The following is an 18,128-nucleotide window of genomic DNA, read 5'->3' on the forward strand; positions in this document are numbered from 1 at the left end:
TTTCAGCACCTGAAAAATATTATGCCACTTCCTTCTGGCCTCCATGGTTTCTGATGAGAAACCATTTGAATTGTTTTCCCCATATAGGTATGGTATCATTTTTTTCTGCTGCGTTCAAGATTTTTTCTTTGTCTTTAGTTTTCAGAAGTTTGGCTATAATGTGTTTGTCTGGGGTTTGCTGAGCTTCTTAAATCTGTATGTTTGTGTCTCTTGCTAAAGTTGAGAAGTTTTCAGCATTCCTTTTTTTTTTTTTTTTTTGAGACAGAGTTTCGCTCTGTCACCCAGGCTAGAGTGCAGTGGCACAATCTCGGCTCACTGCAAACTCCGCCTCCCAAGCTCAAGCGATTTTCCTGCCTCAGGCTGTGGAGTAGCTGGGATTACAGGCATGCACCACCATGGCTGGCTAACGTTTGTATCTTTAGTAGAGACAGGGTTTCGCCATGTTGGCCAGGCTGGTCTCGCACTCCTGACCTCAGGTGATCTGCCTGCCTCGGCCTCCCGAAGTGCTGGGATTACAGGTGTGAGCCACCACGCCTGGCCGTATTTCTTTAAATACTGTCAGCTTTGTCCTTTTTCACCTGTCTTTGGTGCTCTGATGACATGAATATCAGATCATTTGTTATAGTCCCATGGGTTTTTGAGGTTCACTTTTCTCTCCTTATCAGAATGGATAATTCTATCATTCTTTGTTTTCTTACTGTTCACTGATTCCTTCCACATCCCCTTCATTCTCTTGTTATGCATTTTCATTGAGATTTTTGATTTTTTTTTAGCTCTAAATTTTCCCTTTGGTTCTGTAATCCAAAAAGTTGTCAGAGACAAGTCTCAATCAATTCAGAATTTCATTTTGGCAAGGTTAAGGACATGCCCAGAATAAAAAAAAAACACTTTGGAGAAAGGTATTTGGTGTGTTTGTGGTGTGTGTTGTGTCTGGTGTGTGTGGTGTGCATGTGTGTGTGTCTGGTGTGTGTGTGGTGTATGTGGTGTGTGTAGTGTGTGTGGTGTATGTGGTGTGTGTAGTGTGTGTGGTGTATGTGGTGTCTGCCTGTATCTGGTGCATGTGGTATGTGTGTGGTGTGTGTGTGTGGTGTGTGCATGTGTGTGTGGTGTCTGCACTTGTGTCTAGTGTGTATATGTGGTGTATTTGTGTCTAGTGTGTGTGGTGTGTGTGTCTGATGTGTGTGGTGTGCGTGTGTTTGTGGTGTCTCTGTGGTGTGTTTGTGTATGGTCTGTGTGGCATGCATGTGTATGGTGTGTGTCTGTTGTGTGTCTGCTGTTTGGTGTGTGTATGTGTGTTGTGTGTGTGGTGTATACATGTGTGTGGTGTGTGTGTGTGGGTGTGAAGTATGTGTGTAGTGTGTGGTGTGTGCATGTGTGTGGTGGCTGTGTGTCCAGTGTGTGTGTGTGTGTGTGTGGTGTATCTGTGTCTGATGTGTGTGGTGTGTGCGCATCTGGCATGTGTGGTGTGTGTGTGTGGTGTGTGTGTGTGTGTGTGTGGTGTGGTGCATGTGTGTATCTGGTGTGTGCGCTTGTGTGTCCTTTGTGGTGTACATATGGTGTGCATGTAGTGTGTGTGTGTTTGGTGTTTGTGGTGTGTGCGCTTGTGTGTCCAATGTGTGTGTATGGTGTATGTGTGTCTGGTATGTGTGGTGTGAGTGTGTGTGGTGTATGTATGCATGTGTGTGGTGTGTGTGGTGTGTGGTGCGTGTGTCTGGTGTGTGCACTTGTGTGTCCTGTGTGTGTGGTGTATGTGTGTCTGTTGTGTGTGGTGTGCATGTGTGTGGTGTGTGCGCTTGTGTGTCCAGTGTGTGTGTATGGTGTATGTGTGTCTGGTATGTGTGGTGTGAGTGTGTGTGTGGTGTATGCGTGTGTGTGGTGTGTGGTGCGTGTGTGTGTCTGGTGTGTGTGCTTGCGTGTCCTTTGTGTCTGGTGTGTGTGGTGTATGTATGGTGTGCATGTAGGTGTGTAGTGTGTGTGTGTTTGGTGGTGGTGTGTGTGGTGTGCATGTGTGTGGTGTGTGCACTTGTGTGTCCAGTGTGTGTGTATGGTGTATGTGTGTCTGGTTTGTGTGTGGGGTGTGTGTGTGTGTGTGTGTGTGTGTGTGGTGTATGCATGTGTGTGTCGTGTGTGGTGCATGTGTGTGATGTGTGTCTGTGTGTGATGTGTGTCTGTGTGTGTGTGTGGAGAGGGAGATTTATCATGAGGAACTGGCTCATGTGATCACAGAGGCTGGCATGTCCACATCTGTGGTTCTGCCTGGCGGGCTTGTGTGCTGTCCACACATGGAGAGCTGATGATGCAGTTCCCGATGGCGGTGGCCGGCAGAGGTGAAATCCAGAGGCACCTGCTGGAGACTTTTCCCTTACCCAGGGGAGGGTTGGTCTTGAATGTGGGTTGAATGAGGTCCACCCCACATTACAGAGAGCAGTGGTCTTCACTCTGTGGATTAAAGTGATAATCTTATCTCAGAGCACCTTTGTAGAAGTATCTGCAAGGTACCGTCAAGTGTACTTGACCAAGTATCTGAGTACCCCGTGGCCCAGCTAAGTTGACACAACATTAACCATCACAGCATCTAAGAAATCTGTGCTCTTCCTGGTTCTTAGTATGACGAGTGAGTTTCAGTTGAAAACTGGCCATTTTTGGCCTTTCGGCATGGGACCTTGGATCTCAGTTAAGCATTCTGCGTTGGCTGTCAGGGAAGGAGGAGGGCTGCTGTCTTGTTGCCGGTGAGCGCAGAAGTCTAGGTTCCCCACTTGGCCTCTGTTGACTTATGGTAGCGTGTTCTCCTTACTGCTGGGCAGGGGTGGCAGGTCTGGCTTCCCACCATGCCTCAGGGGAACTTTCCTGGCTGGGAGGGTTAGAGGTGCCTTGTTCTTGTTCTCCACGTGGTTTCTGCACACTGTGTGTGGGTGGGCGGCTTCATGACTGCTGGATGGTGGTAAAAGTCCTGGCTGCACAAGGCCCTTCTGACAGCTCCCTAGCTGCAGGGGGTGCCCCTACTGCCTGTGTAAATGGAAGTCAAGGTGTCCCGTGTGGTCTTCACTAGTACCGCGGAGGTAGGCTTGGGCTGGGGGGCCGTGATAACCCCTGCTGAGGAGGAAGGTTCCACCTCCTACTTGGCTTTCTCTGACAGCACCCCATGGAGGGTGAGGGGATTTGGATGCCTCATTGCAGTCTAGGTGCTCCTCTGGGTCTTTGCTGGAAGGGAGGGATGGAGATGGAGCCAGCGTTTTCTGTGAGTTGTCTGAGAGCTCCCTGTCCTGCTAGGCTGCCTTGGTTAGGGAGAGCTGGCTTTTGCTGGTACTTTTTTTGGTCGTCTGTGCCCCTTGGGCATTTCCAAATTTTAGGCTTCATCAGCTCCAAATGTGGGATGTAAGAGGCAAGAAGAAAACCCCAGAAACACACCTTATATCCTGGGGTCCTAGCTAGTCTGCCCTATTTTCTCCATCTTTCAGAGTCAGTCTATGTTTGCTTTATGAATAATTTTCAGTATGTTAATTCCACTTAGTAGGAACAATATGGCAGAGTATGTCTGCTCCATCTTCCCAGAAGCGGAAGTCCTGCTTTTTAAGATGAGAGGAATTAGAGCCGGTTGGCTACTGATGGGAACACTCCATTGGGGAGGGAAATTGCGGGAGCCAAGTGCTTGAGCAGGTGAGAGGGGCTGAGGCTACAGCAGCGATATCTCCTTTTTCTCAAGAAGGGAGGGCAGGTTTGAGGGTGTGCTTGTGGGAAGTTGGTGGCTTTGGTGGCCACTCAGTCCACAGATCTGAGCTGCATGTGAGTCTGGACAGAGGTGTGGTCTAGTGGTTCATGTTCTAGGAACATGAACTGCAGCTGGAGCTGAGATTCTGAATGTCACTTCTGGTTTCGGATCCAGGAATCTCAGGGGCCAGCCTGGAATCAGTGTCCGAGGGTCAGGAACCACGAGCTTCAGTCCATGCAGGGGTGGAGGCTGCAAATCCGCCAGGCTGGCAGACACTGGAGGGCAGGAATGCCAACAGCAGCACCTGGAGATCAGCGCCCGCTGCAGGGCAGTGCCCCGGCTGTCCTCCTGCCTCTGTCTTGGTGGAGTCCATCCCATGTCTTGTGAACTGCCTCTGAAGAGAGGCGTCCAGGAACAGGACTAGGGGCTGCCTCCCTTGGCACCCACCACCCTCCTGGTTTCTCTCCAGCACCAGACTCGCAGGGAGAAAGAGGTTCTCTACACCCCTTAGCCACATCCCCTGGGAATGCATAAAAATGAAACAACTATGGAATCAAATTGGGTTCAAAGGAGCGTACCCTTTTGTGGGCTGTGCTATAAAAAGCAAAAGATCTGGGAAAGAAGGTCCCTCTTTGCTTTCAGCTATTCAGATCATGCCTGAGTGCTGGGCGCTGTCTCAGGCCAGGCGTGTGGTGAAACTGAAAATGCAGATGGGCCCACTGTTGCCTCTCAGCTGTGGGAGCTGCTGCATGTGGACTTGGGTCTGATGTGGACTTGGGCCTGTGGGCCCCCTTCAGGAGGACATGGCTTTGGAGCTGCCCAGGATGTCTGGTAGCCAGGGAGGTGTCTGGCAGAGGTTGGGTGCTCATGCCACCTCGGGGCATCCACACAGCTGTGGCTCCCTGGGCCTACTGCTTGGCTTTTGAGTGTTGCCAGGCAGTGGCTGGCAGCACTGAGTGTCCCTGGTCCTCTGGGAGCTGCAGTCCAGAGAGAACTCTGCCAGCAAGGGCACGTCTGCCTGTGGGTGCTGCCTGGACTCCAGCCCCATGCTTGGACCTCCCTGTGACTGGCCTCCCCACTGCCTGGACCCTACCAGGTGTGTGCTTCTGAGAAGGAGGCCTGTTGGGGGCTGGGGGTGCTCCTGTGGCCGGGACTGTGTTTTGTCCCTGTCCTTCCTCATCTCCCTCTCCTTGCTTCCAGACAAACGATGCGGCCGGCAACACCTGGAACTGGCTCTACTTCATCCCCCTCATCATCATCGGCTCCTTCTTCATGCTCAACCTGGTGCTGGGCGTGCTTTCGGGGTGAGAGACCATGTGGGGGATGTGCAGGTGCCCCTCTGTGTTCTCAGCTGAGGGGTCAACAGGGGCACGTGTGACACTTGGGGTGGGGGCCTGGCCCATGGGTGCCCTCTGTGGTGGTCGCCCCTGGTGTTCTGGGTTCTGGTAGCCCTTCCTTTGTGCCACCATCCTGACACCTGTCCTTGATCAGCCTCTCGGCCCCTTATCCCTGTCATACCCCTGGCCTTTCCGTGGTCTCTGCCGTGGGAGAGCAGCTGCCGCTACTCATCTGGGTAGACAGGAGGTGTGGTCTGTGATGGGAGGTGTGGTCTGTATTGGGAGGTTGGTCTGGGTGGATGGGAGGTGTGGTCTGTGATGGGAAGTGTGGTCTTGGTAGATGGAGGTGTGGTCTGGGACAGGGTTTCTGAGCAGCCTCTGTGGCCACAGAAAGCCCCTCTGTTACTGTGGTGAGAAATAACTGGGGACACCCTGATCTCTGTAGCAGTCACCACTGGGCTCGCCACCCTGGCCCTGACTGCTGGTGTGCACTTCCTCTCAGGTCACCTCTTTGTGCCAAGCTACTCCACGGGAGGGTGAGAGAGCGGGCTCAGGGCTGGGGGTCCATGCTGGAGAAGGTGGAGAAAGAGTCCTCTCTGGGAGTGGGATGTGGTAGGCGGGCATGGCCAGGTGGGCCTGTGGGCACACAGCCCCTCCTGTCCCACCCTGGGGCTGAGAGCTGAAGAGATGCCATGTATGGGGCCTGACTGGGGTTGGTATTTGGGGCTCCTGCCCTACCACAGGGCAAGGAGTTGTGCTAGGAAGGAGGTGGAAGGCATCAGGCCTGCCTGGCTTCCTGCTCCCACCTTGGCCTCAGCTCCCCTGTGAGGCTGGAGGAGTACGTCTCCCCTCTGTCCTCCCTATGATCCCTGCTCAGGCCCACGGCTCCGAGCCAGGCTGGGGATAGAGCCTGGTGAACCTGGGAGTTCTGCCACGCTGAGCAGGACAGGAGCAGCCAGAGTGGGGATGGCTAGAGCCGAAGACTCTGGGCTCCAGCAGGAGATCGTGCCCTTGGTTTTGGCCCTGTCCTGTAAAGGGTGTGATTGTCACTAGCAGGCCTCTCCAAGAGCCTCCATGGGAACCAGCAAGCGACCGGCTCACGGGATGGAAATAGAACTCCTAGCCTGGCGGGGTAGCTGGCGGAGGCTTGGGCTTGGAGGAGGCACCGGGGGAGGGACATCTCAGCTGAGACCCAACTGGGGGACTAGGAATGAGCCAGGCTAAGGAAGGAGGAGGGTCTTTCAGGCAGAGAACAGCTGGGGTGGAGGCACAGTGGACAGAAGGTTGTGGCCTGTGTGTTGCAGAGATGCTTGGAGCTGGAGTCAGAGGGTGTTGTGGGGAGACGGCACAGGGGCTGTCAGGGGGCTGGCAGTGCAGCCAGGCTTGTGAGGTGCCTGGGCTGTGCTGAGGGTGCTGCCTGGTGCCAAAGGTGCTGAGAACGCTGCCTGGTGGGAAGCCTGGCAGGAGCATAGGTGGGTTCACGGGGAGGCAGGAGAGCAGCCTGCTCAGGGCTTCCTTCTGCGTCCCTCTAGGGAATGTGCAGAATAGCCTGAGGGGCTGGAGGGGAGGCCCAAGGCAGGGCCTGCATGGTATTTCCCACTCCTTCCCCACTGTGAGGATCCTGGCCTCTGGGGAGAATGGGATATGTGATGGTCCTCCCATCAGCCCAGCTGAACCCTCCCTCAGGCCCACAGGCCCAGCAGAGGGCCCCCAAGCCAGGGGCCGGCACCCCCCATGTGGGTCCTGCACCCCGGGGTGGCAGTGGTGAGAGGCCGCCTTCCCAGCCTTGCTCTGTGGGAAAAGCCACGGCTCTGCCATGTCTGGGCGAGAGCTGCAGGAGGGGCCAGCTTGGGGCCAATTCGGCGTCTCTCTCTCCATTCCCAGAGCTCCCAACCTCACAGCATCCCAGAGAAGCAGAATAGGTGGCCCCTGTCCTGCCTCTTCTCACCCAGTGAGGACAGAAGCGCAGGGAGGGCTGGCCCTGCTGCCGGCCACTGCGTGAGAAGCAGCTGCTCTGTGGAGGGGGCCAGACTGCTGGGGGGAGTTGCTGCTGGGAGCTCTCAGATCAGTTCAAGCAGTGATGTCCTTGCCCTTCCCCTGCCCCCCAAGGCCCTCTCATTCTCAGGGCATGGCCACAGGGATTGGTCTGGGTGGGGAGGCCACAGTGGACCCTGCCTTCCTGTAGATTTGGGACTTGGGATGCCCAGATGGGAGGGTGCACCTGGGCAGGCCTGGTCACCTTGAACTGCCTGGGCTGTAGCAGCTCAGTGCCTAGCGGACACTGGCCCTGCGCCCAGGGTCAGTCACGGTCAGAGCCGGGGACTGTTGCATCGGGGCTGTGTGTGCTGGGAGTCACGCCTGCCACACCCACTCCACCAACTCAGAAGCTTGTGTGTGTGTGTGAGAGAGAGAGAGAGAGAGAGAGGGAGAGAGAGAGAGAATGGCTTGCTTCTGGCACTGTGAGCCTTAAAACTTGGCCAGGCGGCTGGGGCTGGGGTGGGGATGCTGAGCTGGAAGGGCAAGTGTTCTCTGCTGGTCACCATGACGGCTGTGAAGGCTCAGGCGGGGCTGGGGTGAGATGTCGGGGGCCAATGACAGAAGGTCTCCTCTCCTGCTCACTGTGAGCCTCAGAGGCTTGGTTGAGGAGGCTACGTGGACTCTGCGGTATTATCCTTCTGCCTCTGGCCTGCCCTGACCCAGTCCCTTCTTCCCTGTCCCTGTCTGTCCCTCCCGCTTCCCACAGAGGCTTTGCATCTGAACCAACAGAGGAAGCAAAGTGAACGTTCTCCTCTGGAGAATTCTCGCCAGGAGCTTTCTGGAGGACAGCAGATAACAGAGCCTGGCACAAGGGGAGGGAGGAGGCGCATGCCTAGGTTGCTGTAGGCAGGGGCTGTGAAATTGTCCCTGCTCTCTAGAACTGCCCCTCTGGGGACCAAGGCACCGTCCCTAAGTGCCATGGGAGTCTGAGGATGGAGGGCCACCTGGGCAGCTCATGGAGGCCGTCTGGGTGCCCAGGGAGCTGTCTGGTGCTCTGGAGTGCTCATCTGGAGTGCTCAGGTTAGAAGAGGCCGGGGTGGCAGGGGCCTGCCTGAAGCGGCAGCCTGCAGCCTGCGTCTCCTGTCCCAGGCTTTCCCTGGTCCTTTTTGTCTCTGGGGCTGCACACCTGTGGGGCTTGCACTCACCTGATCTTGCTTTTCCGGCCCCTGCATGGTAGGGAGTTTGCCAAGGAGCGAGAGAGGGTGGAGAACCGCCGCGCCTTCCTGAAGCTGCGCCGGCAGCAGCAGATCGAACGAGAGCTCAACGGGTACCTGGAGTGGATCTTCAAGGCGGGTGAGGGCCCGTGGGAGCCACTGCACTCCTGGCCGGCCACTGTTAGTTCTCTGTCCCCAATTCTGCTCTGCTGCCAGCTGGGGTGCCCTGGCTGCTGGGTAGAGCCTGAAGGGACTTTGTAGTGAGCAGAGTGAGAAGGGATTTATCTCTAGCTCACCCAGGGGCCTGGCACCAGGCAGCCATATGGCTCTGAGGACAGTGGCCTTTTAAATGGAGGACTCTGCCATGGCCCAGCCTAAAGCTGGTCTCTCCCCATTAGTCTCAGCCAAGTCCCTTCTGTGCCCTGACTCTGGGTTTTGTCAAGCCTGGACTCCCTCCCCTCACCCCAGGCCAGCACTCTTTCCTCCACATGGGGCATCCACTCACACCTCCTAAGGTTTCCCAAGTGCCTCTTCAGAGATGAACTCGCCTGTGGCACAGCTGTTCTCAGGGAAGCGACGTGTGGGTAGGGATGGGCAGGCACAAGGCGGCTGAGTCCTCTTCACAGGGGACTGTCTGTCCCAGTAGAAAAAGCTCAGCTGTGGGCCCTGCTGGCTTCTGGAAGTCTAAGAGCTGATAAGGCGGCCAGGTGCAGTGGCTCACGCCTACAGTCCCAGCACTTTGGGAGGCCGAGGTGGGCGGATCACCTGAGGTCAGGAGTTCAAGACTATCCTGGCCAACATGGTGAAACCCCGTCTCTACTAAAAATACAAAAATTAGCCGGGCGTGGTAGCACGTTCCTGTAATCCCAGTGGGGAGGCTGAGGCAGGAGAATCGCTTGAACCCGGAAGGTGGAGGTTGCAGAGAGCCAAGATTGTGCCACTGCACTCCAGCCTGGGCGACAGAGCGAGACTCCATCTCAAAAAAAAAAAAAAAAAAAAAAAAAAAGAGCTGAGAAGGCAGGGCCTTCCAGACAGAGATGTGCCTCTGTCCTGGGGCATTCCTGGGGTCAGGAGGGCTCTGACCTGAGGCTGTGTTCCCCTCGCAGAGGAAGTCATGCTGGCTGAGGAGGACAGGAATGCAGAGGAGAAGTCCCCTTTGGACGGTAGGTGGCACTTGCTGGTACTCCTGTGTGGTGGAGTGCTCTGGTGGCCACGTGGGTGGTGACACGTGCCCGCTTGCATGTTTCACGCGAAGTGCTCTCGGCAGTGCCAGGCACCTGCACAGCCATCACATGAACACAGACTAGGGCCATGGTGTCTGACCCTGGCACCTGACACAGGCCCACACTGCAGGTTTAAACCAAGCTGTGTCTATCCCCAGGGCTTGGGGTGCTGCTGCTCCCAGAGACCATGGGAGGGCTCATGGCACAACCTGGGGCCACGAGAGGGAGCCCGGGCCCCACTGCTGTGGTTGCTGGCACTAGTTACCAGCATAGCTGCAGCAGCAGGAAGGCTGCCCTCTCTGCACACCCACCGCTCAGGTCAGGGCCAGACAGCATGGGCACTTCCGTGGCAATCTCAGCCGGCCCCATGCCTGTAGCTCTGAGCAGGTCTATGCTGTCCCCGTTGTAGTCCTGGCCTTGCCCCAGATGGACGTTTCCTGGTCTTCCTGGTGGCCAGCCCTCCCCACTGGCCTCATTTTGGAAGAAAGGGAAAGCGGGGACCCCTCACCCTCAAAATTCCTTGTCCCTTCAGCTCTGGGGACTGGGAGGGACCCAAGGGGGCCCACAATCATCCGGCCTCAGCCCCAGTTCAGGACAGGAGCTCAGGAGAGGTCACTGGTCCCAGGGGGAGGGTGATCCCATGCCCCGCTGAGGCAGGTGGCCTGAGGGCTGCAGCTCAGGCAGTCTCTCCCATCCTTTGTTTAAAGCAGTGCTGAAGAGAGCGGCCACCAAGAAGAGCAGAAATGACCTGATCCACGCAGAGGAGGGAGAGGACCGGTTTGCAGATCTCTGTGCTGTTGGTGAGTCTCAGGGTGTCCCTCCAGCTCTGCCAGGCTTGAGCTGGACATGGAGTGCATGCTCCGCTTCCCCTGCTACCCAGCCACTGTTGGACGCCCCTTCTTGCCCAAACGCCTGCAGGCTCCTTTCAGACAGTTTGCTGCTCCTGGCTTTGTGACCCCCATGTGGACATAGGGCCCTTAGCCATATCCCAAGGCTGGAGGACTCTGTAGGGCCACCTCTGTCTTCAGCCCCTGTCTCTTTTTCACTTTCTGGACCTGCTGCCTCTGAGGCCGTTGTGTCATCCCCTACCTCTCAAATAGTACAAGGAACATTCTGGTTAATTTATCCGACAGAGCTGTGTCGGTTCCTGTCCTCTCTATCTGGTACCAGATTCTGGTTCCAGAAGTGCCTGGGCCTTGCTTCATTTTGAGACACCAAGTCAGATCCAATCTGGACTTCCTTGCTGTACAGCAGTCTGTGAGTGGACCAGATTTAGAAGATGTCTACCATTATATTGTTACATGTATGAGACAGAACTCTTTAATAAAACAGGAAACACACACACTCATGCGTACACACACATACACTTAAACTGGACCTTTTCTGTCCTCACTCAGCACTAGGAAACTCCTGTGAACAACTTCCAATGTACCCTTCCCTATTTCTCCATGCTCACCTCAGATAACACACACAAACACTCATACATCCACACACAAATATGCATGTAGAGTTTTGGAGTCTTCTGTTATAAAAATGATTTCATACCAACTTTTCTCACCAGTCCCTTTCCTAAACTGCTCCTAATCAATTTGTCTGATTCTAGCCCCCCTTGTCGGGTGCAACCTGGCGTTGCTGATGTGGAGTCACTGGAGTTGTTCAGTTGCTCGTCTGCTGATGGCCATTTATTTCTAGTGCTTTTATCTCACTATGAAAAATACTGCCCCCAAGTCTTTGTGAATGGCTGTCCTTCCTCACTAGTGCTTTTCTCTATGGGGCAGATTCCCAGGAGCAGGTGCCGAGGGTGAGGGTGTGGTACTGTTCAGAGTTCTGTGCGACCCCACATTCCATCCACAGTACAGGCCAACCTTCGCCCTCATCCAGTGCTATGTGACGGCTCCTTTTGATTTTTCCCAGTTTGAGGCCAATTTGATGAGTGTAGAGTAATATTTCTTTGGCACTACAATTTTCCTTTCTCCTACTGTCCGTGATGCTGGCCCTCTTTCTAAATGTTTGTTCCCTGTCTGGACTTGGCCTTTGGTGACTCTTCCCATATGCTATACAGTTTTCTATTGAGTTTATTTGTAAATTATTTTATATTTATTTTGACAATAATGAGATACCAATGTATATCATAGATCTGAATGTTTTATCATCTTATAATTTTATTTTATTTAATTAATTTTTTTTGAGACAAAAATTTCGCTCTTGTTGCCCAGGCTGGAGTGCAATGGTGCGATCTCGGCTCACTGCAACTTCCGTCTCCCAGGTTCTAGTGATTCTCCTGCCTCAGCAACCCGAGTAGCTGGGATTACAGGCATGCACCAACTGCCCAGCTAATTTTTTGTATTTTTAGGAGAGACAGGGTTTCACCGTGTTGGCCTGGCTGTTCTCGAACTCCTGACCTCAGGTGATCTACCCACCTTGGCCTCCCAAAGGGCTGGGATTACAGGTGTGAGCCACCACACCTGGTCCATCTTATAATTTTAAACAATTTATTATATGATTGTGGTAGCTAACTAGTTTCCTTCTATTGCTATTTTATCTAGAGTTTTTATTCTGATTTTGTAAAATGAATTGAAGAGTTAAAATGTCTTTATCTATGGTTTGGAATCCTTTAAATAACACTGGAATTATCTTTTTTTATAGATGAGATAAAACTGTGAATCTGTATAATCCAAAAAAGAAAAAAAAAAAGGATTTGGACCAGTGTTGTGACTTAGGCTTTGTTAGGAAATCGCCCCGTTCTCAGGGTGTTGGGATCCCTTTCTATGGCGCTGTGCACCGGCTCTCTGGCGATTCTCTTAACCTCGCCTGTGTCGAGTGCTTGTGCCTCATTCAGCAGATGTCGATCCAGTGCCCGCCACGTGCCAGCATCGGAGGCATGGGGGCTGCCACACTGGAGAAACTCATAATAAAGACCCTTCATCATTGGAGTTTCGGTCCAGTGGGGGCATCAAACAACAAATAAGATAGTAAGGAAAATATGCCGCATGCCAGGGCCCCTGTCCGGAGGAGGAAGAGGTCAGGAAGGCAGGAGTGGAAGCGTGTGGAGGGGGGTCGGTGCCAGAAGTTCATGGCCATAGAAGGCCTGAGGAAAAAGACTGCCTTTGAGTAAAAGAGTTGCAGGAAGTGAGGAGGTCGGCCTGAGGGACGCCGGGGCGGGGGAGAGGGGAGGTTGGCCTGAGGGAAGCCAGGGGAGGGGAGGTCAGCCTGAGGAACTACTCTCAGGCCGGCCTGGAGAGAGAGGGGAGCTTGGCCTGAGGGACGCGGTGTGGCGGGGAGGGAAGGTTGGCCTGAGTGAGGGTGAGGGGGAGGGAAGGTCGGCCAGAGGGAAGCCGGGAGAGGGGAGTTAGGCCTGAGGGACACCGGGAGAGAAGGGAGGTCCGGGGAGAGGGGAGGTCAGTCTGAGGGACACGGGGCGTGGGGTGCGAGGTAGGGGAGCGGGAAGGGGAGGTTGGCCTGAGGGACGCGGTGGTGGGGTGTGGGGGAGGTTGGCCTGACTGGGGGGGAGGGGGAGGGGAGGTCGGCCTGAAGGACACCCAGGAGAGGGGAGATGCGAGACGCAGCCAGGGAGGGGAGGTCAGCCTGAGGGATGCCTGGGGGAGAGAGGGGAGGTCAGGGGAGAGGTGAGGTCGGCCTGAGGGACCTCTGGGAAAGGACATTCCAGGCAACGAGTGCCAAGACCCTGAGGCAAGACTGTGCTTGGCACCCAGGTGTGGGGAACGTCTTGGAGGCCAGCGCGGCTGGAGTGAGGTGCCATGGGCTGTCGGGAGCGGTCGAGGAAACCTGAGAGTCAGACAGGCTCACTTCCAGCCAGGACCCCAGGCCGCCCTGGTGGTTTGCAGAGGGGTGACACCCTCTGGCTTCTGTGGTATAAGGGTCTCTCTGGAGACTGTGTAAAGTGTTCCTTTTTCTCCACAACCTCTCCAGCATGTTTGTTTTGTTTTGTTTACTTTTTAATAATAGCCATTCTGATTGGGGTGAGATGATATCTCATTTTGGTTTTGACTTGTATTTCTCTAATAATCAGTAATGTAGGTTTTTTTTCATGTTTGTTGGCCACACGTATGTCTTCTTTTGAGAAGTGTCCGTTCATGGCCTTTGCCTACTTTTTAATGGGGTTGTTTGTTCTCTCAGCACCGTTTATTAAGTAGGGTATTCTATTTAATAATAGGGAATACATCCTAGCTTTATTCCTAGGTATTTTATTTTTATTTTTTTGTGGCAATTGCAAATGGGAGTTCATGCATAATTTGGCTCTCGGCTTGCCTGTTGTTGGTGTATAAGAATGCTGGCGATTTTTGAACATTGATTTTGTATCCTGAGACTTAGCTGAAGTTGTTTATCAGCTTGAGAAGATTTTGGGCTCAGATGATGGCATCTGCAAACAAAGATGGTTTGACTTCTTTCCTGTCTATGTAAATACTCTTTATTTCTTTATCTTGCCAGATTGCTCTGGCCAGAACTTCCAATACTATGTTGGATAGGAGTGGTGAGAGACATCCTTGTCTTGTGCAGGTTTTCAAGGGGAATGCTTCCAGCTTTTGCCCATTCATGATGATATTGGCTATGGCTTTGTCATATATGTCTCTTATTATTCTGAGGTATGTCCCTTTAATATCTAGTTTATTAAGAGTTTTTAACATGAAGGGATGTTGAATTTTATCGAAGGTCTTTTCTGCATCTATTGAGTAATCATGTGGTTTTTGCCTTTAGATCTGTTTATGTGATGAATCACATTTATTGATTTGGGTATGTTGAACCAACCTTGCATCCCAGGGATGAAGCCTACTTGATTGTGGTGGATAGATTGTGGTGGATAAGCTTTTTGATGTGCTGCTGGATTTGGTTTGCCAGTATTTTGCTGAGGATTTTTGCATCAATGTTCATCTAGGATATTGGCCTGAAGTTTTCTTTTTTTGTTGAATCTGTCAAGTTTTGGTATGAGGATGATGCTGGTCTCATAGAATGAGTTAGGGAGGAGTCCTTCCTTTACAATTGTTTAGAATAGTTTCAGTAGAATTGATACCAGCTCATCTTTGTACCTCTGGGAGAATTGAGCTGTGAGTCCATCTGGACCTGGGCTTTTTTTGATTGGTAGGCTATTTATTACTGCCTCAATTTTAGACCTCATTATTGGTCTTTTCAGGGATTCAATTTATTCCTGGTTCAATCTTAGGAAGGTGTATGTGTCCAGGAATTTATTCATTTCTTCTAGATTTTCTAGTTTATGTGCATAGAGGTGTTTATAGTATTCTCTGATGGTTGTCTGTATTTCTATGGGGTCAGTGGTGATATCTCCTTTATCATTTCTGATTGTGTTTATTTGAATCTTCTCTCTTCTCTTTTTTTTTTAGTCTAGCTAGTGGTCTATCTATTTTATTATTTTTTTTTTCAAAAAACTAGCTCTTGTTTTCATTGATTTTTTTGATGGATTTTTCATGTCTATCTCCTTCAGTTCAGCTCTGATCTTAGTTATTTCTTGTTTTCTGCTAGCTTTGGGGTTTGTTTGCTCTTGGTTCTCTAGTTCTTTTAGTTGTGATGTTAGGTTGTTAACTTGAGATCTTTCTTTTTGGTATGGGCATTTAGTGCTATAAATTTCCCTCTTAACACTGCTTTAACTGTGTCCCAGAGATTCTGGTATGTTATATCTTTGTTCTCATTAGTTTCAAAGAACTTTTTGATTTCTGCATTAATTTCATTATTTACCCAAAATTCATACAGGAGCAGGTTGTTCATTTTGCATGTAGTTGTGTGGTTTTGAGTGAATTTCTTAATTTTGAGTTCTAATTTGATTGCACCATGGTCTTAGAGACTGTTATTATTTCAGTTCTTTTGCATTTGCTGAGGAGTGTTTGACTTCCAATTATGTGATCAATTTTAGAGTAAGTGTTGTGTGGCGATGAGAAGAATGTATTTTACGTTGTATTTGGGTGGAGAGTTCTGTATATATCTATCAGGTCCACTTGATCCAGAGGTGAGTTCAACTCCTGAATGTCTTTGTTGATTTTCAGTCTTGATGATCTGCCTAATATTGTTGGTAGGTTGTTAAAGTCTCCCATTGTTATTGTGTGAGAGTCTAAGTCTCTTTGAAGTCTCCAAGAACTTGCTTCATGAATCTGGGTACTCCTGTATTGGGTACATATATATTTAGGACACTTAGCTCTTCTTGTTGAATTGAACCCTTTACCACTATGTAATACCCTTCATCATCTTTTTTGATCTTTGGTGATTTAACGTCTGTTTTGTCAGAAACTAGGATTGCAACCCCTACTCTTTTCTGTTTTCCATTTGCTTGGTAAATTTTCCTCCATCCCTTTATTTTGAGCCCATGTGTGTCTTTGCATGCGATGTGGGTCTTTTGAGGACAACATACCGATGGGTATTGGTTCTTTAACCTGCCTGCCATTCTGCGTCTTTTAATTGGTGCATTTAGCCTATTTACATTTAAAGTTAGTATTGTTATTATTATTATTTTTTGAGACAGTCTCACTCTGTCGCCCAGTCTGGAGTGCAGTGGCGTGATCTCAGCTCACTGCAACCTCCGCCTCCCAAGTTCAAGTGATTCTCCTGCCTCAGCCTTCCAAGTATCTCTGGGACTACAGGCATGTGCCACCACACCTGGCTAATTTTTTTGTATTTTTAGTAGAGATGAGGTTTCACCATGTTGGTCAGGCTGGTTGAACTCCAGACCTCAAATGATCTGCCTGCCTCGGCCTCCCAAGGTGCTGGGATTATAGTTGTGAGCCACCATGGCCCGCCTAAAGTTGGTATTGTTACGTGTGGATTTGATCCTGTCATCATGATGCTAGCTGGTTATTTTGCAGACTTTTTATGTAGTTTCTTCATAGTGTCACTGGTCTGTTTACTTCAGTTTGTTTTTGCAGCGGCTAGTAATGGTTTTTCCTTTCCATATTTAGTGCTTCCATTAGGACCCCTTGTAGGGCAGGTCTGGTAATAACGAATTCCCTCAGCATTTGCTTGCCTGAAAAGGATCTTATTTCTCCTTCACTTATGAAGCTTGATTTGGCCAGACATGAAATTCTGGATTTGAAATTCTTTTCTTTAAGAATGTTGAATATTGGGCCCCAGTCTCTTCTAGCTTGTAGGGTTTCCACTGAGAGGTCCACTGTTAGTCTGATGGGATTCCCTTTGCAGGTGACCTGGCCTTTCTCTCTGGCTGCCCTTAACATTCTTTCCTTCACTTCAACCTTAGAGAGTCTGATGATTATGTGTCTTGGGGATGATCTTCTCGTGGAGTATTTTACTGGGGTTCTCTGCATTTCCTGAATTTGAATGTTGGCCAGTCTTGCTAGATTGAGGAAGTTCTCCTGGATGATATCCTGAAGTACATTTTCCAACTTGTTCCAATCTCCCTGTCTCTTTAAGGTATCCTAATCAGTCATAGATTCAATCTCTTTACATAATCCCATATTTCTCAGAGGTTTTGTTCATTTCTTTCCACTCTTTTTTCTCTGTTTTTGTCTGCCTGTCTTATTTCAGAAAAATTGTCTTCCAGCTCTGAGATTCTTTCCTCTGCTTGATCTGTTCTGCTATTAATACTTGTGATTGCATTGTGAAGTTCTTGTAGTGTATTTTTCAGCTCTAACAGGTTGGTTATATTCCTTTCTAAACTGGCTGTATTGGCTATCAGTTCCTGTATTGTTTTATCATGATTCTTAGCTTCTTTGCATTGGGTTACCACATGCTCTTATAGCCTCATAAGTGAAGTTCATTATTACCCACCTTCTGAAGCCTACTTCTGTCATTTCAACAGTCTCAGTTTCAGCCCAGTTCTGAGCCCTTGCTGGAGAGGTGTTGCGGTCATTTGGAAGAAAAGGGGCACTCTGGCTTTTTGAGTTTTAAGCATTTTTGTGTTGATTATTTCTCATCTTTGTGGGCTTATCCACCTTTGATCTGTGAGGTTGCTGACCTTTGGATGGGGTTTTTGTGTTTTGTTGTTGTCGTTGTTTTCTGTTTGTTTGCTTTCCTTTTAGCAGTCTGGCCTCTCTTCCCTAGGGCTGCTGCAGTTTTCTGTGGGTCCAGTACAGAGCCTAGTTGCCTTGGTTTTTCCTGTACTTGGTGGTATTGCCAGTGAAGGTCGTGAAACAGCAAAGATGGCATCCTGCCCCATCCTCTATAAGCTTTGTCCCAGGGGGTGCTGACCTATTGCTGGCCTGAATGCGCCTGTAGGAGGTGGCTGGAGACCCCAGTTGGGAGGTCTTACCCAGTCAGGAGGAATGGGATCAAGGATCCATTTAAAGAAGCAGCCTGGCTGCTTTTTGATAGAGCAGCTGTGCTGTTTTGGAGATGCCTTCGTCCCCTGATCAGTTTGAGCTTTCCAAGTCCCACAGGCTGGAATGGCTGAGAAGCCTGAGTGACCAAGGTGGTGGCCTGCCCTGCCCCTCCTGTGTCCTGTGTTTAAAAGATATTGGATTATAGGTATATTTATTAAAATCAAGTCTATTGGCCGGGCGCAGTGGCGCATGCCTGTAATCCCAGCAGTTTGAGAGGCTGAGGCCAGAAGATTGCTTGAGGCCAGGAGTTTGAGACAAGCCTGGGCAACATAGTGAGATCCCACCTCTACAAAGAAATTAAAAACTTAGCTGGGCATGGTGGTGCGTGCCTGCAGTCCTACTTCATTTTATTTATTTATTTATTTATTTAT

General features: G+C 50.9%; 1 protein-coding gene across 11 annotated transcripts in view; it reads left to right on the top strand.

Moving 5' to 3' along the window:
- Positions 1 to 18,128, top strand: part of CACNA1B (calcium voltage-gated channel subunit alpha1 B) — a 248,526-nt gene that overhangs the window by 69,080 nt on the left and 161,318 nt on the right. For 9 of the 11 annotated variants that reach the window (XR_008668315.2, XM_055350334.2, XM_055350333.2 and 6 more), the window contains exons 7-10: positions 4,910 to 5,013; positions 8,261 to 8,376; positions 9,344 to 9,400; positions 10,168 to 10,260. Coding sequence is in view for 10 of the 11 variants with exons in the window: in XM_055350334.2 (XP_055206309.2) it covers positions 4,910 to 5,013; positions 8,261 to 8,376; positions 9,344 to 9,400; positions 10,168 to 10,260 (370 nt within the window). In the remaining variant the exon portion in view is untranslated. The remainder of the gene's footprint in view (positions 1 to 4,909; positions 5,014 to 8,260; positions 8,377 to 9,343; positions 9,401 to 10,167; positions 10,261 to 18,128) is intronic. The other 2 variants (XM_055350336.2, XM_055350339.2) reach the window with 1 other exon arrangement.

The sequence above is a fragment of the Gorilla gorilla genome, chromosome 13 (assembly GCF_029281585.2).
Source record: "Gorilla gorilla gorilla isolate KB3781 chromosome 13, NHGRI_mGorGor1-v2.1_pri, whole genome shotgun sequence".
Classification (NCBI taxonomy): Eukaryota; Metazoa; Chordata; class Mammalia; order Primates; family Hominidae; genus Gorilla; species Gorilla gorilla.